The following is a 21,558-nucleotide window of genomic DNA, read 5'->3' on the forward strand; positions in this document are numbered from 1 at the left end:
TAAGAGGGACCAATTCAAATTCTCACCATTTGTTTCACACCCACAAAACCACTTCAAGGGCATTAACGATCTCTCAAAACTGATCAGTTTTGTGCAAGTAAACCATGTTTCTTTTAAAAAGACTTGTGCACTTGCCCAGGCTCAAGGATATTAAAATCTAGCACATAAAGCCCATTACTAGAGGTAGAAATACAGGCAATATACTATTACGGCAACAACCATCAATTACAGTTAAGAATTTTTCTGTAACAACCAAATGGATAATCAAATATTGCAACAACTCAAGTATTACTGAGCAAAGTGCATTTCTACAGTATTCAGTGTTGCTATTCAGTTTTCTAACTTAAAACAGCCTATGGTAACTGGCAGCAAAGAAGGTCCTTGCAATAGACTGCCTCTGCTTGAGAACTCAGGATGTAATTATTGCATGCTGCTAATATACTATCTAAACATTAAAGATACTCCTAAAATATTTGATGGTAGACTATGATTAAGACATTACACTACAAAAAAACCTTATGCAGAAGGAAATCCTAACTGACGTGCTTCTGCTTTAAATATTGTGAAAACATTACAGCGGAATGAATTTTCGCAGTGGTTAGGTCAGATGCAGTTACGTCATAGCAACAGTATGTTTTGCACAATTTAAGGCTTTGGCTGGTTCTTTAGTCAGCTTCTTCCTCGGACTCCTCTTCTTCAGCAGTTTCTAGCCAGGTTAGCCACTGATTCACCTGTGAATTTGTCATTCCACAAAATTAAGCCACACTTACACAAGACAGAAAAACTCAAACCAATAGCTGATTTACGATAGAGCTACCAAACCCACCGAAGGAGAACTTTCAAGTAGTCTATACCTTTTATGATTGCAAAAGCCTTCAGAACATATTGCTAATTATTACTTTTCTACTGGCTGGGAGTTACTTTAAAAAGGCGTGGACGAATTGTACTAGGGAAGCGATTTACAGTCTGTGAGCCTGGGTATCATTCTATGACACTGCTTCCAGTTACCTCTCAGGTTCAGTAAGGGACAGGGGCTCCTTCCAAGCCTAAGTTTAGCAGGACTGGGGAGGAAGAGGGGAGAAGAGTCCTGGAAACAGATTTCTTGCCCCACCTCAGGATTGCTCAATCAGATTCCTAAAGGACAGGGCTAACGAAAAATGCTTCACAGATACTCCTCACAAAGACACTGTAGAGATATTTCTCAAAGCCCGATCCCCTGGAAAACTAAATCTAACACTCTGAAACCCAGTTTTAAACCACTCTGTAGGTGATCAATGTACAGTGATTTTAATATCCCCAGAAGTGGGGCACCTGGGTGGCTCAGTTGTTAAGCATCTGCCTTCAGCTCAGGTCATGATCCCAGGGACCCTGGGATTGAGCCCTGCCTTGGACCCCCTGTTCTTTGGAAAGCTTGCCTCTACCTTCCTCACTCCTCCTGCTTATGTTCCCTTTCTTGCCTGCTGTCAAACAAAGAAATCTTTAAAAATAACATCCCCAGAAGTAGAAAGTTCTTTGCCTAGGGCTAGAATGCCACTAAGATCTAAAACTGAGCTGTGAAAAATCAGAAGCAATTGCTCCTTTACTAACATTAAACAAACAAAATAAAAAACAACTTAAATCCAGTCTTGTGTAGTCGTTCACAACCTAAGTATGTTTCTAAAAAATGCTAGCCATCAATAACCTCTTGCATATCACAAGGTTGAAGCCTTTCATCCCTTCATGGCTCTCCCTCACTGTGCTGTCGATTTTACCACAGATTCCAACAGTACAGAAGGAGAGGTACAGATAAACCTAAGTATTTAATGAAGAGCCTTTAAAACTGAACTATAGGGCGCCTGGGTGGCTCAGTGGGTTAAGCCTCTGCCTTCGGCTCAGGTCATGATCTCAGGGTCCTGGGATCGAGTCCCGTATCGGGCTCTCTGCTCGGCAGGAAGCCTGCTTCCCTCTCTCTCTCTCTCTCTCTGCTTGCCTATCTGCCTACTTGTGATTTCACTCTGTCAAATAAATAAATAAAATTTAAAAATAAATAAATAAATAAATAAATAAAACTGAACTATAGGATGCAAAATACCATGTAAATTGAAATACGAAACAAACAAACAAGCAAACAAACAAAATACCCAAACAGACTGAAATGACTAACAAAACATTTACCTGGAACAAAGCCTTGCCTTTCCCAGGAAACTCTTGGGTTATATCTTCTTTCCAAGCCAAGAAAGCTTCTTCTTCAATAATTTCCATGTCATAAAAGTGAACAAAAAAGCGGAGTAACATGCCTACAAGACAGTATGCAATCCTGTTATCTAGTGCGCTGTTGGGAGACACGGCCCCCACTCACCGTCCTTCTCCCACTCACCTTTGGGGAAGTTGCTGTTGTAGCAGTGCACCTGAAGAGCATACAGGGCACTGACTTGCAGATCAACGTGATCGTGAAGAAATTTCTGCATTACTGGCTTGAAAGAAAGAAGCAGTTGTTTTTCCTGCTCTAACTGTTCTTTGGAAGGAGCAGAGGAAGAATCTGTCTCATCACTGGGTGGGTTTACTTCACTAGAAATATACTGTAAGAAGCTGCAAAGAAAGATTGTGTTAGAACCCAAAAGCAAAATTTTCCAGCTCAAGAAAGACAATTCTTAATGCCTTGCCTTAGACTTTTTCTGGTAAATAAAGCATTAACTCTGGACTTTATCTTACCTAGTCATTAAGATGTTCACAAATCCTTTATCTACATGAAGTTTGGGGGAGATGTTATCTTTAATCCATTTATATATGGTCTGAGGGGATGGATCCAACTTTATTTGCTTCAACAGTTCCTTCTCCAATTTGAGGAGTGGGAATAAGAAACTCAGTCCCTTTCCTTCCAGAATCTCCAACATGCGGTCCTTATTCTGATCAATTTCTGAAGAGACAAAAGCCATCTCCATCATTAGTTAGGTTCATTTTAGCCAGCGGGCCTGTCTAGAGAACAGCTTCACGAATTATTTCCCAAATGTACGAGATTAACATAAAAATAAACCCAGCAAAGGAAACACTTAGTATTTGGCTCAGTCATTAAATCATAATCACTTTTTATAAAAGGTGACCTCTAGCCTATGGTAATGCTTATCACTATCTGGACAGGATAATAAAAACTGTGAAGATTTATATAAATCCACTTAAAGTACTAAGTAAGACATTAGACTTACTAATTAGACATTAGACATTAGACTTAACAATCAAAACAAAAAAAATCCCCAGCATTCTCTTACCTGGGAGCATTTTCTGCATATTGACCTTGCTTTGTTGAAAAAGTTCTGTTAACCATTCTCGATCTTGTAATTTAGCTAATTGCTGAAGACAAAGTAAGAAGAGAGGAAAATGGGTGCCACTTTCCAGTGGTTGAGCTAGTTCTGAAATGCTCACCAGCTCTGAAATGATGGCACGAGCTGCAAACTGTGCTAAATATGATTTCACCAAAGGGATGTCAACCTCCAGTTTGGGGCACTGGTCCAATACATTCAGGAAAGCCTTAGAAGGAATACACAACAGTCAGTTTATCAGTTCTCAAATATAAATGCAGAACAGTCCTCAAAGAATCAGACAAGTGTTTACCTGCATGAAGTTGTCACTTGTGGCTATCCCTTCCTGTTTGAGCAAACTGATCAAAGAACTTGCTTTTTCTTTATCTTCATCACTTCTATCTAGTGACAGGATAATTACTTTGCTTAACATCTCAGGAAGAAAGTGTTTAGGAGCCCTCATTTCTCGTACACCATTGACAGCTTCATTTGCATTCCCACTATTCAGATATTCAGTCACAACAGTTTCCTGAAAAGAATATAATCCAAGTATCTTTAGTGTTTCCCTAGTTCAGACAGATACACTCTATGAATTAAACTATGGGATTATTTGAAACTTACAGTTAGTTTAAGTAGTTCTTCCTTCGATGGTGGTGGCTTTTTACTGGTCTTAGCAGGCTTTTCCTGGATAAGTGGTGGATTAGTTTTGAGACCAAGCTGAGGTGTCTTAAAAAACAACAACAAAAAAATACTCGTGAAGTTAAGAAGACGACACTAAAAGTCTTCAGAAAGTACTCTAACAAGAGAAAATGGTTTTGTATTATAGTCCTACCTGTCCCAGAGGCGGCGTTTGAGTGCGTGGTGGTTGTGCACTAGGAGGAATCATAGTTATCTGGGGCTGAAGCTTTGGCACTTGATTTTTATTCATTAGGAACGACTGAGCAGGCCTCAGGCTAATCTAGAATTAAAAACAGATCACAACAAAAAATCGACAACATGGAGATGGCAAACATTAAATCCAACATCCTACAATTAATTCAGCATAAACAAACATCCCAGAACCTAAGACAGAAATTTGAGAACTGATGGCTAAAAAAGTTGCTCCATGTTAACATAACTTCAGGCAAGAACACTAAAGATCTGATCCATACGAAAGTAAGATACTGTTACAAATTATATTTGTAATTGCATTCTCCTAGATGAAGCATCACTAAAGTATTAAAAATCAGAAAACTAGTTCATTTACAGAAAAATCACAAAATCTTGACAACCATCTTCTTTGCTCTAACTCAAGACTTAGAGACTTGCCCTCATATCTCATAATCTTCGCTCACAGGACGCTGGACATCCAAAGAAAGAAAAAGAAGTACAGAAAAGAAAGAAGGTGAAGAACTCCAGCATTAAGTCCTCTTAATAACGCGTCCTATTTATAATCATCGGGCAATAGATTTCTAAATTGACAAACTTTGGTATATAAGTAACATAGGCAAATGTACCTCATCTGCATTAAGCTGTCCTTTCTTAGAAAACCGAGGTGGCATATCCTTCGACTGTCCTTGCAGCTGGGATAAGAGTCCCTGACTCTGGTTATGGTAGAGCTGGCTTAGCCCCTATTTTAGAAAGGGAGAAAGAAAGTCTAGATAAAAAGGGGTCCACAATTATGGTAATCAAGTACCAAAGGGATGAGCCAAGCCATAAGGAAAAGTTTAAACTGAACTTGCCCAGAGGAAGCAAAAGATGAAAACAAGGGAAGAATAAAAATCTAGCCTAACTGTCAAATAAAAGTGCTTCGATTTTACTATCTTAAAGATAAGCATCTTACCCAATTTTAAATAACTGTCATACATATGTATTTGGTCTAGAAAAACATACATGACTGTAAAATATTTGAATCTTTAAAAGAGCAAAAAGTAAGTAACATACATTACTGGATTTAATACTTGTTACATAAGCATTTTCAATGTTTTTTTTTACCTGGCTTTTCATGAACTTGCCTCCCATCTCTCCAAACTGCGATTGTGTGGGAGGCATGATGTGTCCCCCATGGCCATTGAAGAGTTGATTCGAACGATGACGCCCCATGGTGGGTGAAAATCTATCCTGTATAACTCCTGGACCAGTACCAATTCCACTACCTTAAAATACACAGATGAACAAACAACTCTTTACAACCCTGCTACTATTAAAATGGTGAAGGTTTTTTTTGTTTTCGGTAAACTGAAACCAGTTTCAGTTAAAAATCACCTGGCATTTGTCCAAACATATCAGCAAGTCCTCCAAGTGGGTCCCTATCCATTTTCATCCTGGGTGGCATGAACGGTCCCTCCAGAAAGAAGTCACTTCTCATTCCTTGAGCCATAGGAGCAGGAATAAACACTCCTAGATCCTTTAAAAATAAAGTGAATAAACACCTGATTCCAGACACTATTTTACTTGAAACTAAAATCCTTATACTGAGAAAAACAACTTCTAGACTACTAGAATGCTAATTATGTAATTTCTATATATAACTTCTTCCCATAATGCTATACAAGGAACTAAAGACACTAAGCTCCACCAGTAAGAGGAGTCTCACTCAAGTGTTAACAGGATCGTTGCAGTTTCATAAACTTAACCACTTGATTAAAAAACAAAACCACCGGGGCGCCTGGGTGGCTCAGTAGGTTAAGCAACTGCCTTCAGCTCACGTCATGATCCCGGAGTCCTGGGATCAAGACCCGTATCCGGTTCCCAGCTCCACAGGGAGTCTGCTGCTCCTTCTGACCTTCTCTCGCCTCTCATGCACTCTCTCTCTCTCAAATAAATAAATTCTTAAAAAATAAATAAAAAAAAAAAAAAAAAAGGGGAGCAAAACCAGCCTCTTACTTTTACTGCATCTTGACGGATTTGATTGATCGTCTTTGGTCCATTGTCAAGAAAAGCCTTGCGAGGAACCCAATGGTGTTCTCGCAACTCTACGGTATCCTTTAATTTAAAAAAGTTTTAGTAAGTTTCAATATTCCCAAAGAGAAGAAACAAGCTTATCAACATATTTAAACCAGTTTTACCTGCAGCAGGAAACGAATCCTTGCTGGCAATTCCTTACTTAACATCAAGGAGCACATTCGGGCAAAGTACTGATCCATTAAGGACTAATAAAACAGAAACACCTAATTAGAAAAAAGTGTTATGGCACATGTATACTAGTACTTAAATCTTTTAAAGACTTCTTGCTTTATAATCAAGAATAGGACAATCCCCTACATCACAAAAACAATTCTTTTGATTTTAAATAAAATTAAGACAGGCTACTTTTATCACTTTTGTCAGCAACGCGCATACCTTGGCTCGTTCATGGTCTAGTCTAGGTCCCACTGTCCTCATTATCTGACAGAGGCACTCCAAATCCTCTCCCATATCTTTGAGTTGGACTCTCTTCTTCTTTTCCAAAAGCTACCAAAGAAATAAATGTCACAGGTTGACAAAATCTTACTTGGTTTCTAGTTTTAACACTTGTCCTCATGTCTGCACTGATGGAACACACTCATACACAGTACTAGGAACAGTACTATCTGGCCACTATAAAAGAAATCCTTCCAAATTAAAGCAATTTTAAAAGAGGTAGGTGATTCTACCCCTAGTTTACAAAATACACTGTGGTGTACTTTAAATACCTATTTATAACATTTAAGTAAGTGCTAGCCATCTGGAATATTTAACAAGCCCACCAACATTCTGCAATGGCACGAAGCAATTATAATGGGACTTTCCCCCACACGATGATGTGTACCCAGTGGCTGATCTAAACCGAAATTCCCATACTTACTGTTTTGATGCACTTATGAAGGATAGATTCATGAATAAGATCAAGCTTTCCAAGTTCTCCAATGAATTTGATGTTCCCCAACATCTTGATCTTAGCAATGGCTCTCTGTTCCTCCTCCTCGGGGAGGAGGGGATTTTCACGCTTATCATAGACTGAAAATATACAATAAAGGAAAAAAAGTCAACTTCCAGAATAAAGCTGAAAATACACAGTACCATGTAACAAATATAAACTCTCACCATCAACATTTCTGGTTCGGTTTTCAAATTCATCTTGTAATTTGGAAATTAGGAGGCGTCTGAATGTCTATAGGAAACAAATACATTTGGCAGGTTTAGTTAATGAAATCTTTCAAATCAATTTTAAAGTAAGCAAGCAACACCACCACTTACTGTGCTTTGCTTCTGTCCTGGTTGACCCTCTGCTGCTGGGCCATCAAAGTTTGGTGCATCTTCTGCCAATCGCAGACATAGCTGAGCATACAGTGAGCTATACTTTGGCTCTTCTAGGGCTTTGTCCACAATCTACAGAAAATGACAATTTTAAAACTAAGTAACTACTTTTTGAAAGAACCCTTGCTTTAACTTAATACTTCCTTGCAATCTTAAGATCTTAAATGTCGTAAGAACTTTCCAACAAAATCTCGGCCTATCTACCTTACGCATTTAAAATAATTAGCACACACCCCAGAAAAATACAAGCACTTAAATATTATTTCAAAGATGGTACCAAAAAAGTCCCACTGTACAGATTTCATATGAGTCACACCCCACCACCAAGAGTTGAAAGTATCTCGGATATTGAAACTATAAACAGACACTGGAATCTTACTATCAACTCACCCTACAATTCATTTCCAAGACCAAAGGAAGCTTTCCACAGAAAAACATAACACCCTCCCGCAAAACCTGATTAGCCTGTGCTTAGCCCCCAACTCTCCAAACATAGTATGAACATATATGTTTTTTTTAGCGTGAACAATTTAAAATGCACTTTTTATGTCAGGACAACCACACTTGCTATAAGCACTGTGTAATGTATCAAATTATCAAATCACTATGTTGTACACCTGAAACCACTGTATGTCTAATTATACTTCAATATAAAAATAAACATCCGCCTCTTAAATCTGATGCTTTCAAAACTTAGTGGTTCTTTTTTTAAAAGCACCACAATTCAAAAATAAATGTTATCTAGCTCACACCTGAGTTTTAAGCAACAATGCAAGTGTACCAAAAAACCCTTGGATCTGTTAACTGTTTTTCTTTCAGTTAAGCCAACTTTTAACTTACCAGCAGTATGACCCCTTTAAGGATGAGTTTAGACTCTACACCCACATTGAGGAGCTCAAGGCATAGCTTGTCAAACTTTTCAGGAGTAAGCTTATTTAGTATGCTGGGGAGAAAGGAATTGCACTAGGTGTCAGGCAACAAAGAATTAAGAGTTGAAAAACAACTTTTAAATCATATTAATTTTTTCTTCCATCACGGACTATTAAAATAAACCTCTCACTATTATTTAGATCGTTTATCTGTACCTGGTTGGGGGTCCCCAGCTGTTTGAAAATTCTTTCTCACTACCTCAAAACCAAGAGAACAAGAATCTCATCATCAAGGCTAAATTCCAGGAACTAAATACCATTATGTTCCATGTTTCAGTGGGTTACACACCATGCATGGGAAACATCAGGACAAAAGGCTTGTGGATTTTAACCCAATGACTGTTAAGCAACTCGTAAGCCTCAAGAAACCTAAACCTAAACCTATATGCTGCAGTCTTCGGTTTAAAATAAAACCGAAAAAACATGGAATTCATTAAAATACACACTTGGGACATGAACACTGCCTTCTGGATAATATAGCATATATACAAGAAAACCACAGCCAACTCATCTCCCCACCTTTTAGTAAAAAGACAAAAGAGATCTACAAACTTACCCTCTTACTTTCCTGAAGATTGCATCATGTCGTTCTTTTTCATTTGCGGAGTTGTTTGCTGCGGAGTTGTCATCTCGTCTAGTGCTTCGTGCAGGAATCCATTTCTGAGCGTTTTGCCCTGGGGTTTTCCCCAGGAACTCGCTAGTAAAAATTGAGATTTATAATTCAAACAACTTAAAACCTTACTGTCACATATCAAACACCATACCAATCAGACATCTTTCTAAATCAAAAGTTTACATTTTTTCAACTTCCTGTATAACTAAGCAACTCACAATCAGTGCATCTCAAACAGTGTGCATTAGAATCACCTGAAGTGCTTGTTAAAACAGATGGCTGGACCTACCCGCCGTTTTGTTTTAGTGGAGCTGGGCAAGGGCCAGATAATTTGCATTCTTATTAACTCCCAGATGATGCCAATGCTGCTGCTGCCCCAAGAGGCACACCTTTAGAATATCCTCTGTCTTATGACCATGCTGCACGTATAGGGCTTTCCTACTGATCAGTATGGTAACTGCTGATAATAATTGCTGATTTCAGAAATAACATTAGTGAAGATTATCCAAAGAGTTAAGAGGATAAAACAGCAGTCTGAGACCGCTAATTCAGATGATTCTGCAAAAGAATAATCAAGAACTGATATTCTAAATTAAGGATATGTAGCAGAAACTGTGCCCAGTAGGATTAGGATTCCTAGTTGTATCTATTGCTGTACTCTTATGCATGAGAAGACTTAATCTAAATCTGCCTTATAAAGCTCATTGTTATTACACACTTACTATACCTGTTGCCAGCAGTCTTGGGATAGTGCTGAGGTGCACCCCTACTTCCTCCTCCGCCCGAAGAAGCACTATTTTAAAAAAAAAAAAATTATTTTTTTTAAAAAGTAGATGCCAGTTATCTCACCTAAAAAGGGCTACTAACAGATCTCCTTAATTATTTCAGAAATAATTATTTCAGAAAGATTTCAGAAATTACACCACAGATGAAGACTACACTTGGGCTTATTGGAAATTTATCCTCCAGATGGCAAAAATAATGAAAATTTAAAAACTTTTAAAAACTACATGGTATGTTATACATTAAACCTGCAATACATTCAGAATTATTTGGTGGTAATTCTTTTAATCTTGTGATTAGACTCTTCATAACCACCGCCAAAAAGAAATCTACACATACCTGAAACGAGAAGCACCCCCTTCTGCAATCGCACTCTCCACTTTGGCGGCTTGACAACGAAGAATCTTCAAAAGAATAATATTAATGGATGGGGTGGGGAGGGAAGAGGATGGGAGAAATGAAAAACCTAGAATGAGAAAGAGTACCAAAATTAGACACTGCTAATAAACGAACCTATAAACCTTCCTTCAACTATAATTTATTTTAGATCTTGGCACTGCAGTTGACTGAACTTTCACTGCATTGCAGATCTCCTAAGACTAAAATAGAATGTACTCAAACACAAGTGGACAGTAAAATTTTATTTTGTTTAGCCACCTGGAAATTCCTTTTATGCTCAAAGATGCAAAGATCCTTTCACAGGAACAGGAGAACATCTGACTGCGAACCAATCTTTTCAGAGAGCCACATTCTACCTCCTTGAGAACTGAGCACTAAGAGCGGTAACAAAATCTAACTCCATCAACATGAGCACATTATGTGTAAAATGTCCTAGGCTTTCACTGCCTCGACGACGAGCCCAGCGGACCAGTAAGAAATAACTGAAGACTGCTGAGCAGTTTTCTTCACTGCCCATTCTTTCAACTCCCCCGCACAGAGGGCATCCGGGAAGATGCGAGAGGGACACGGGTGTACAGTGGCTGGCACTCAGAAGGCGGAAGACACGGGCAACAACATGGCAGCAGGAACCTCCGCCCCATTTCCCCCTTCCTGGGAACAAAAGAGCACTGGATTCCTCCCACCCAGGCTGGAGTTAGGGAAGTGCTTCCGACAACCTCCCAGCGAAGCCGCTGGGGACAAGCCTCGGCGGGGAGGAGCGAAGGCCGCCCCCGCCGGCCCAGCGCCCGGCTCTTTGTTCTCCAGGCAGGAAGGCGGCCTCCTTCCCACCCGCCGCCTCCGAGCAGACCCCCTCCCTCCCCATAAATCCCGGAGGGACTGACAGCCGCCTCTCTGTTTCCTTCCCAGCTGACAAAAGGACGCAAATTCTTGTTTTCTCTCCCCTCTCCCGTCCACGCGGGGCCCGCTCCCCGCCGGCACTGGGGGCCTCAACATACCGCCTCCCCGCCGGGAGGCCGGTCTCCAGGACTCCTGCGCCTCGGCTGGTCCCGCGCCAACGGCCGGGCCCTCCCCGCTGGCCGGCACGTCGCTCCCCGCTGCGGCACGCGCGGCCCCGCCACGCTCTCTCCCCGTCCGAGCACACCAGCGCCTCGGCCCGCCCGGACCCCGGCCACCGACAGCCACGATGAAGGCTGGGGGCCGCCATCGCTACCGGTTTCCTTCTACTCCGAGAGCAACGGGAGCGGAGAACAAAGGTGAAGAATTTCTGGGTGCGCGAAGAGCGGAAAAACGCTAACAAGAGTCGCCCCGCCCGTCTCCGCCTGCGGCCGCCATTTTGTACCGCTCGAGAAGAAGCGGTCAGGGCACGGCGGCCATTTTAGAGCGCTCTATTCGGCGGCGGCGGCGGCGGCGGCTCTACTCACCTTCACCGAGAACTCAGCAGCTGCCGCCGCAGCTGCCTCCTCAGGATCCGGTCGTCGGGGACAGGGAAGGGAGGGGAGAGGGGAACGGAAAACAAAAGAGGGGGAGGGAAGGGGGAGGAAGGAGTCGGAACGGCTTGGAAACGCTCAGCTCAGAGGAGTCGCTGCTGCAGCCACCACCCGGTACTCGCCGCCACCTCCATAGAGCTCCAACTCACTGCTGGCGCTGAGGCGTGTCTGAAGCCGAACTTATCACTCTGGGGCAGCCGAACCCACCAGAGCCGCCCCGAATGGCTCCTTCGTCGCCCAATCAGCAGCCTGACTGCTGTCTGCCACCAATCCGCGCAGGGCGGCGGGGAGGAGCCACAGGGCTAAGCTCGGTTGCAGCGCAGCCCCGCCGCAGTGCGCAAAGCCATATTCGCGAAGGCTCTGAGGCCAAGCTGGTGGCGTAAGGGGAGCTGAGCACGGTCGAGTTGCGGGCCACTTGCGTAAAGTCGGAGAGCCCTTCTGAGTCTGCGTTGGTGTGGCTGTCTCATCTTCCTCCTGTGTCTTTGTTCCCTGACTCTACAACACGCTCGAGTTGCACACCCCCCCTTCCCCTCTACCTCATTTTCTCAGCGGGCATGGGGGGTGGGGGGGGGGGGTGCGAGGGACTCGCCTTTCCCCTATCCTACCGGATTCCTGTCCGTGGCGTGTCAGAGCATCGATCTTCCTGGCGCCCCCAAGGTGCCGTGGTTGCCCCTTGCAGGGCGGGCCTCCCCGGGACGGGCCTGTAGGGTTGAGGCCTGGCGCCCCCGGGGCGCAGTGCCTGGAATAACTATCAGTCTCCAGGTGCCCAGCGTCGGCAGCTTTAGGTGGGGGAGCCGGGAGGATAGGGTTCAGGAAACTAGACGGTGCACCCAGATGGGTAAAGAAGGCTTCATTCAGCTCCCTATTTATTCCACCCCCTGCAGAGTGAATGAGAAAAAGATAAAAGGAAGGGGTTTATTGTCTTTGTACTTCACAGGAGAAGCCGCTTTTCCCGAAGGAATGTCCGGCCAGCGGTCACGGAGGAATACCCAGACAATACCAGACTTCTTTGGAAGAAGTGTTTGCGGAGCGCGGGCATTTGGAGAATGTTTTAATTGATAGCTGCTGGTTTTTGTTTTTGGGGTTTTGTTTTTAAGCGCGATGAAGACTGTCAGCTGTGTATTTCCATTTTATGTAAGGTCCATCATAACAAATAGGATTAGGCTTTTCAAAGCCAGCAGATGAACTATTTATACTCCTCAGGTAATATTTTAAAGGAGGGCTACCGTAAAATGAAGTGTTCCATCGTTTGCGACATTTTAGCTACATAAAAATGGAGTCCCGGCTATACAAAAATGGAGTCATATTTCCATATACTTAGCAGAAATTTCCCCATCTTCATTTTAAACATGCAGTTCTTGATACAATGTGTATCAAAAACAAGAAACTGTGTTTTAACATGCATATCTTTTAAAGAAAGTGTCCAATAAAGGGCTGGATTTTCAAAGACCAGACCGGTGTTTGACATGTCAAAACAGCTCTTGGTGTTGAAAGCACCTAGCCGGTAATACAGTCTTCATGAAAGTTGCAGTTTGTCCCAGGACGTTTTTAAACCTGATAATAGAGGGGTGTGGTGCGTCTCTGAAGATTTCTAACACAATTCCAGCATCTTTACATCTTTGTCATATACAAGGGGGCTCACTACCCTGCATGTTACTACAGTTATTGCTATTGACTTAATAGCTTGAATTTAAGCAAGTGGAAAATACCTCATTCTTGGAGTTAGTTACATGTGGAAAATAAGACATTTGGGGGAAGGGTGAAAATTGTGTTCCAGATAGGAGAGGTTTCACTTTGTAATTTCAGGACCCCTGTCGCTTCAAAATAACACCTGAACAATATTTATATTATTATTACAGGACTCTACAGTTTGCAAAAATGCTTTCATATATGTGATACTTTATTTTTAAATAACTGGTTTACATTCTTCATAACTGATAATACATTAATCTGGTGGAATAATGTTCAAAAACAATAGATTTCAAAGAGAGTATTTACTGAGCTCTAAAACCAAGGTGGTCTTTTGAGGAGTCTGAAACTCAAAAATAAAAAAGGTTTTACTTAATCTTTGATCATTGTGAACCCAGCTGCTATGGACTTTGCAGTGTGTGTGTGAGAAACTGGGCTGGGAGAAAGTAACCCAATATAAAAAGGTGGAACTATGGATAAAAAATAATCTTTCAATTATCTTTCAATCAGTAGGAGAGATATTCACAGTTTTGAAATGTTTCCATCACATCCTAGATGTATGAAAATTCAAGTCATTATCTGGAATTTAGCTTTTAGTTTATAGAAAATTGAATTTTAAATACACCCACTTCAATCTGCTAGTTTTAACATTTCCATTTTATGTCAGTTTTCTGTAAGACTGCAAAACTCTTAGAGTCCTGACTGACTTGTTAACTCATATATTGTTGCATTCTTTTAACTAATCATGTCAAATCTTTGTTATTATTCCAACACATACAACACCACAACAGCTTAAGGATTCCCCATAATCATACATCTCCAGCTCACATCTCTAAGTTCAGCTCTTAATTTCTAACAGCCTATTACTGATCAGCGATGCAAACTTGCAGCCAGTATTTCGTTTGGGCCACATGGTAATTTTAAACATTTGAATTAGTTGACATTTAAATTTTAGGAGATTTTACACAGAAGTCTAGATATACATCTTTTCATGAAAAATCTTAAAATACGGCAATACTGGGCCTGAAATTCCAACAGGGCAACATTTAAGTATAGCTGAGCAGTGACTCCCTCATTTAAATGTTTTCATTTTACACAGTTAAATCTGACTTGACCCATTCATTTATGTTCCTGTCTGGCCTTTACAGCCATTCTGCTTTTTTGAGTTATTTGTTCAAACTCAATTCGGTATGTAATTGATCATCATCCTATTATAAGGAAAAGGGAGTCAGACTTGTATAGCTACCTTCTCTACTTCTTACTGTGTAATGTTGGGCAAATTATTTAACTGCTCTCTCCTATTAGTTTCTAAATGTGTAAAATGAGAATAACAGTATTTATAGAGTTATACAGATTAAATAAGATAATTATGTAAAGCACATAGCATAGTCCCAGACGTAATAATTACTTAATGTCTGTTACCATATTATCAATAATATTGATTAATCAACTGTTTGACAAGTACTTTAGTTTTGCTAAGGATTCCACTATTATTCTGTACCAGAAACTTGACTACCTTTTCTCTTTCCTTTCAATCAGGAACACAGATTTCACCCTACTCCAAAATGTCTTTTATTTTCCACAAGTAACAAATGAATATTCAATTAAATACTAAGTCCTTGTGTTACTTCCCCTAAATTCATCTTCTTCCTTACAATGTCATTGCATACATGCTAATGTAGGCCTTAGTATATTTTTCTCCTAAATTATTGAAAATTTCCAGTTGGTCTCCTATAGTCTTTTACTCTGTATACTCATATTAGTCCTCCTTAAAACACTTTTTTTTACAACATATTAACCATGCTCAAGAATATTGGTGCTTTGGGGAGCGAAGGTGGCTCAGTCATTAAGTGTCTGCCTTTGGCTCCGGTTGGTGATCCCAGGCTACTGGGATTGAGCGCCACATGGGCCATCCTGCTCTGCAGGACACCTGCTTCTCCCTTTCCTACTCCCCCTGCTTGTATTCCTTCTCTCCATGTTTCTCTCTGTCAGATAAATAAAATCTTAAAAAAAAAAAGTGCTTCACTATTTTCTACATCAGTTGATCTCAACCTTCGCTGCACAGACCTTTTATTATTATTTATTTAATGATGTTATTTTTAAGTAATTTCTAAGCGAACGTGGGGTATTGAACTCATATCCGTGAGATCAAAAGTTGCATACTCTAGACTGAACCTGCCAGGTACCCCCCTGAGGACCTTTTAAAATAATGTCCAGGGTGCTTCCAGGACCAGATAAATCTGAATCTCTCAGAGTGGGACCCAGGTATCAACCACTTTTTTTTTTAAGATTTTATTTATTTATTTGACAGCACAAGTAGGTAGAGAGACAGGCAGAGAGAGAGGGGGAAGCAGGCTCCCTGCTAAGCAGAGAGCCTGATGCGGGCCTCAATCCCAGAACCCTGAGATCATGACCTGAGCCGAAGGCAGATGCTTAATCCACAGCATCAACCACTTTTAAAGCTCTTCATGTGATTCCAATGTACAGTTAAGGTTTGAGAACTACTGTTATAACAGGTCAGAGTTTTATAGGAAATGATAATTTTACAGCTGAAGAAAACCCTAAGAAAAGGAAACTGGGTTCTAGAAAAGGTAAAGGACTTTCCCCCCAAGCAGGGAAACAAGCATTAGAACTCAAGGATCCCAGTTTATAATGCTTTTCCCTAGCTTTCAAGCCTTTCATATTCGGGCCCTACCCTGCTTCTCTGATGGCTTTATTTTTCACCACTCCCAGACACCCAATCTTCTCTCATAGAGCCAGTTAAACCGGTATTGCTGCCTCAAAAAATTCACTGTCCTGATTCTCCATTGCTTCCAATTTTGAGGCCATCCTCATTTAACCCCTCTACCAATTAATTTCTCTAGCACAGATAGGAGTATATAATTGCCCTGTTCAAAAACCTCAGTAAGGTTTCCCATAACAGAGTAACATCCAGACTCCTTAGTTTGGCATAAAAGGCCCTTTGCAAACTTGTTTTAGACTACTTCCCTGTTCCTAGGCATATCCCTCCTCCATTCCTAGTTATCCATAACTAGTTCTATGGTACTCAAATTTTACTTTGTTATTACACCAGTGTTCTATATCATATGACTAAAAAAATTTGGAGGTCTTGGTCTACTTGGCAGAAAAAAAAAAGCTAATGAGTTAACATATTAGACCTGGAGCTTGGGCTCAGTCTGTCTTTAAGGAGCTCACAATCTAGACAGAAGATACATACACCAATTACATACAAGGACAGGGAAGGATAGAATGAATGCTAAAGGGAGCCACCACGAAAATGTGCTCTAAGGTTTCATGAGGCTGTGGCCATCCTTCCTTGAGTGTCAGATGATGATTTCACACTTCTATATGGGCAAAGAAAGTTCCTGAGCTGATCAGAACTTTGATGACTTTTAGCTTAAAGCTGATCAGTTTTAACTGATCGGAGTGTTGTTTTAGGGAAACCAAACTTGTACCTGGAGTAGAATAGATTGAAAGGCAAACCTGAAGATGGGGAAATCAGTTAGAAGGCTATGTACTCTATTATTTTTATGGGGCTTATTTTTATCTTCATTTCAAAATCAAAAGGTCCTTGAGATAGGAACATTTCTTTTGCATTTCCAGTAGTGTCCTTTGTACACAGCAGGAGCTGAGAAAATATTTATGCATAGTATCCTGTTGACATTATTCATTTTTCTCTTGGCCTTGGTAACTTTACATTTTTCCAGGATTTCCTCCCACCTCATTGTCTCCTTCACCAATTCAGCTCTCTTTTCTGGCTTCTTCTCCTCTGCTTGACCTCTAAATATTAAAGTACCTAAGGATTTATTCTGGACCTTCTTCTCTTCCCTCTGATTACTTTCCCCCTATCCTGTGACTTCAAATACCATTTACATGATGATGATTTCCACATTCATAACTCCATCTCTGATTCAGCCCTCCCCCCTGCAAGCTATAGATATAAAAATCAAATTGCCTACTGAAATTTCCCCTACTGAAATTTGAAAGGCATTTCAAATTTAACATGTTCAGAATAGTTTCTCCTCCATTGTTCACCATCTGCCAGTTGCTAAGGCTAAAACCCTATGACTTATTCTTAATTCTGATCTCTCTTGTCCCATATCCAATGTATCAAAGTTCTACTGGCACTATCTCCAAAACATATCTTGAATTGGTCCACTTCGCTTGTCTACATTGCTGTCACTTTAACCTAACCACCATTATCTTTAGCTTGGATTACTCATCTCTTGCTCTCTAACACATCCTCTACCCAGAAGCCAGTCATTTCTTAAAACTGAAAATCAGATAATACCCCTTCCATGTTTAAAACCTTTTGGTCATGGATATACATTATATTCACAGTGAAATCCAAACTTCTCATTGTGGCTTAGATAGCTTTACATGATTCAGCCCTTGAATATCACTCTGGCTTCATCTACCATGTTTCTCCTTGTCCTCTACACTTCAGTCAAACTGGTCTTTTTTTCTGTTCCTCACACATTTCAAGTTCCTGCAAAGTCTTCTTTTCTTCAAACATGCAAAAGCTACAGCTACTTCTTTTTCAAGTGCCACTGTCCAAAAAGCTCTTTTCTAGTTTTTTTTCCATGGCTGGCTCTTTTTCATAATTTAGGACTCAGCTTTATCAACTTGTGGTCACCTCTTTAGGAAAGCCTTCCCTCCTGATCACCCTACATAATATTGTCTTTTCCAGCCATTCTATCATTATGATTCTATTTATTTTTTATAGTCCTTTCACTATATGAAATGATTTTACATTTTTCTTGTATATTGTCTGTTTACTGCATTACTGTGTAAGCTGAATGACAATAGGAATCCTATCATTTTCACTGTTATATCCCTTAGATACAGTGCTTTTGAATAGTTTTTGGCATATGGTAAATACCAGTGAGTATTTATTGAATAGAAGAATATATATTCCTCTCATTTGAGTCTCAGTACAAATCATGTGGGTAGGTAGGGAAGTGTCATTTCCCTTATTTTAAAGATAGGGAAATTGAAAGTTAGGTGACTTTTCCAATGTAATTAAGTTAGACTGTGGTAGGATTTCATACTTTCCCAAGTACACCAAGCTCTCTCACTCTTTTACAGCAACATTTCTAACTCCAAAGGGGGATATTCCTTTTTTTTTTTTTGGCTTGGGGGGGTCACTTATTTATTTACAGATTGTATTTATTTGTCAGAGAGGGAGAAAGCAAGCACAAGCAGGGTGAGCGGCAAGCAGAAAAGCAGGCTCCCCACTGAGGAAGGAGCCCCATGGGGGACTCAATCCCAGGACCCTGAGATCATGACCTGAGCAGAAGACAGATGTTTAAGCGACTGCGTCACCCGGGGATCCCTTTTTTGGTCACTTTTGCATGCAATGTATAAGATGCTTGCATAGTTTCCTGTGGCTGCTCTAATAAACTGTCCCAAAGTGGGTGGTTGAAAACAACATAAATTAACTTCCTCGCACTTCTGGAGGTCTGAAGTCTGAAATCAAGGTGTTGGCAACACTGTACTTCCTAGAGAGGTTCTAGAGAATGCTCTAGAATCCATGTCTTGCCTTTTCCAGCTTCTGGTGGTTGTTGGCATTCTTTGGCTTGTGGCTGCATCTCCCTCCGCTCTGTCTTCACATTGCCTTCTCTGTGTCAAAAAACCTTCTCTGACTTTCTCTTATGATACATATGATTGCACTCAGATAACTGAGAATAAGCTCCTCTCAAGATCCTTAACTTAGTGGTGACTGGTGGCTCAACTTGTTAAGCGTCTGCCTTTGGCTCAGGTCACGATTCCAGGGTACTGGGATGGAGCCCCATGTAGGGCTCTCTGCTCAGCAGGGAGCCTGCTTCTCCTCCTCCCTTTGCCTGCCACTCCCCCTGCTTGTGCTCTGTCAAATAAATAAAATCTTGAAAAAAAAAAAATCCTTAAGTTCATTTTTTGCTACATAAGGTAATAGTCACAGGTTTCAGGGATTAGGACATGGACCTATCTTTTGGGGGAGTGGGGGGTCACTTTCAGTCCACTAAATTGCTCATAGCTTTTTAGTGCAGAACTAAATTCTTGGAACTCTACTTGTAATAGTTAATTTTATGTACCAACTTGCCAAAGCCATGGTGCCAAGATACTTGGTCAAACATTCTGGATATTTCTGTGAAGGTGCTTTTTGGATGAAATCAACATTTCAAGTGGTAGACTTGGAGTAAAGCAGATTACCTTCCATAATGTGGGTGGGCCTAATTCAATCAGTTGAAAGCCTTAATAGAAAAAGGAGTAACCTCTCCCAAATAAGGAATTCTGCCAAAAGACTGCTTTTGACTCAAACTCAACTCCTCCCTCAGTCTCCAGCTTGCCCCGTCAGATTTTGGACTCACCAAGTCTCAACAATCACATGACCCAATTCCTTAAAATAAATCTCTCTCTGTATATAAATACAAATTTTGCTGGTTCTGTTTGTCTGGAGAACCCTGACTGATATAGCAGCTATTTGGAAAACTATCCTGACCAGGTAGAGTTGTCTTCTTAGAGATCAATCTCGTTTTCTTACTTTCTGTGGAAGGCTGATGGTTAACTTAAAAAGCTGGTCATTTAAAAAGAATACCTGGTCTTAGGTAATTTTTAAAGTGGAACTACAGATATGCAAAACATTTAAACACACAGTTACTAGGGTGTGAGTTTTAAATGCCAGAGGATGGGTTAATTCATGCTGTTACTCTGAGAACTTGTGTATATACTTATATGTACTAGAGTGGAGTTCATCTACCAACTTGTTTGAAAAGTTACGTAAGTTACTTAAAAGTACTGAGAATTACAGAATTTTCCTAGAGATATGCTATATGAATAAATGTTTCTCTTTATAAATCTTTTTCTGGTGAAAGAAGCACCAGTCACGATAAGGACCCCGTATAAGTGTGATGACAATACACATAATGGTAATAATACCTCATAGCTGTGCAGTACTATTTTTCCTGAGTAGTTGGGTCACAGAATCTTTGAGGGGGATGGTAAGGGATAGGTAGTAATATTACAATTCTACAGATGATGCAACCGAGGCACTCCAAGATCTATACTTAGGGTCTTGCCCCAGAAGTTGCCCCAGGCATGGTCTAGAAACTAGGATATTCAGTTTCCTGGCCAAGTACTCTTCCTTCTTTTAAAGTTGTTTGCCTCATATGTTTCCTGGGTTGGAAATTCAGGATCTCTGATCCTTTTGCAGGTTTAGGCAGAAAACCAGAGCTGTACTGGCTGTATGTTTAAATACTCTATATTACTAGAAATTTTGCCACAGACTGTAGTATAACCCCGAAGGACTACTTCAATGATGGAGTGAAAATTTCAAAGATTTATGAATACTGTTAAGAATTCCAGCACATCTGGACCTGGAGTACTCTAGTACTCATCATGGCCTCTAATTTTAGACTAAAAATATTAGTGAATATGGGAAAGATCTGAGAAAATGAGAAATGGGAAAGTTTTGGGATGTCAGGTAAAGGAATTTTTATAGCTTAACCAGCTGTGTACTTTGTGTGTGTGTGTGTGTTTTGAAACTTAAATTTTGGCAATGAAATTGAAATGTAAAAGTGTTTATTTTTACCCATCAAATTATAAATTCATTAAATGTGACTGTTCTGGTTCATGTAAAAACTGTTCAAAGTATAGTAGCCATACTATCAATACTTTTGGTAGGAGAGTTTTTGTGCTCCTAAAGATAATATTAATGACTTACTAAAAATTACTTATATCCTCAATGATTGGATAATGATAAGCCCTATAGAAAAAGAATAGAGAGCCAATTATAAAAGGGAAAGAAATTTGAAGATAGTGCTGTAGACCTAGGCATAACAAAGTGAATTTTGGTTGCTCCTGCACCCAATACTTACCTTTCCTTGGCTATAAATATACTGTTCTCTGGTTGAGTTATATTTTACTGTGGCTGATTAGATAAAGGGTGGAGAGAAAGAACATTTGTGAACCAAGGAACTCAAAACAGAAAGCCAAGTATCATAGTGAACCAACGTTGATCCAGTTACACAATGCTGTCTCAGAGACTTCACTCTGTCTCACGGCCCTGCACATCTTCATTTGTACATCCCTGCAGCTGAACTCAGAGCCTGTCCATGACTCCTCCCCTCCCTTAAAAGAGAGAGTAA

At 40.5% G+C, this 21,558-nt stretch overlaps 1 protein-coding gene and 1 non-coding gene across 2 annotated transcripts; both read right to left on the bottom strand.

Moving 5' to 3' along the window:
• Positions 1-314: 314 nt before the first annotated feature.
• On the bottom strand, positions 315-10,773 carry EIF4G2 (eukaryotic translation initiation factor 4 gamma 2). Its single transcript, XM_032359803.1, has 22 exons — positions 10,701-10,773; positions 10,197-10,323; positions 9,802-9,867; positions 9,018-9,158; positions 8,373-8,475; positions 7,473-7,604; positions 7,320-7,386; positions 7,081-7,232; positions 6,597-6,707; positions 6,323-6,406; positions 6,141-6,239; positions 5,520-5,661; positions 5,250-5,410; positions 4,772-4,885; positions 4,108-4,233; positions 3,897-4,001; positions 3,589-3,804; positions 3,246-3,504; positions 2,692-2,896; positions 2,357-2,568; positions 2,155-2,276; positions 315-731 (listed from the first exon to the last, which is right to left on the bottom strand). Exons 1-22 carry the CDS (start codon positions 10,771-10,773, stop codon positions 666-668), a joined length of 2,883 nt encoding a protein of 960 aa, XP_032215694.1. The 3' UTR covers positions 315-665.
• Positions 4,580-4,719, bottom strand: LOC116600497. Its single transcript, XR_004289695.1, has one exon. It is a non-coding gene; the product is annotated as a small nucleolar RNA SNORD97 (small nucleolar RNA).
• Positions 10,774-21,558: the final 10,785 nt, after the last annotated feature.

The sequence above is a fragment of the Mustela erminea genome, chromosome 9, assembly GCF_009829155.1.
Source record: "Mustela erminea isolate mMusErm1 chromosome 9, mMusErm1.Pri, whole genome shotgun sequence".
Classification (NCBI taxonomy): Eukaryota; Metazoa; Chordata; class Mammalia; order Carnivora; family Mustelidae; genus Mustela; species Mustela erminea.

Bases quoted from the DNA above. Each gene is read 5' to 3' on its own strand.
- EIF4G2 (XM_032359803.1), bottom strand. From the start codon at position 10,773: ATGGGCAGTGAAGAAAACTGCTCAGCAGTCTTCAGTTATTTCTTACTG. The intron at 7,387-7,472 runs GTAAGTGGTGGT...TGTTTCCTATAG, and splicing joins CAGGACAGAAGCAAAGCACA to ACATTCAGACGCCTCCTAAT. The intron at 6,407-6,596 runs GTATGCGCGTTG...CTGTTTTATTAG, and splicing joins TAGACCATGAACGAGCCAAG to TCCTTAATGGATCAGTACTT.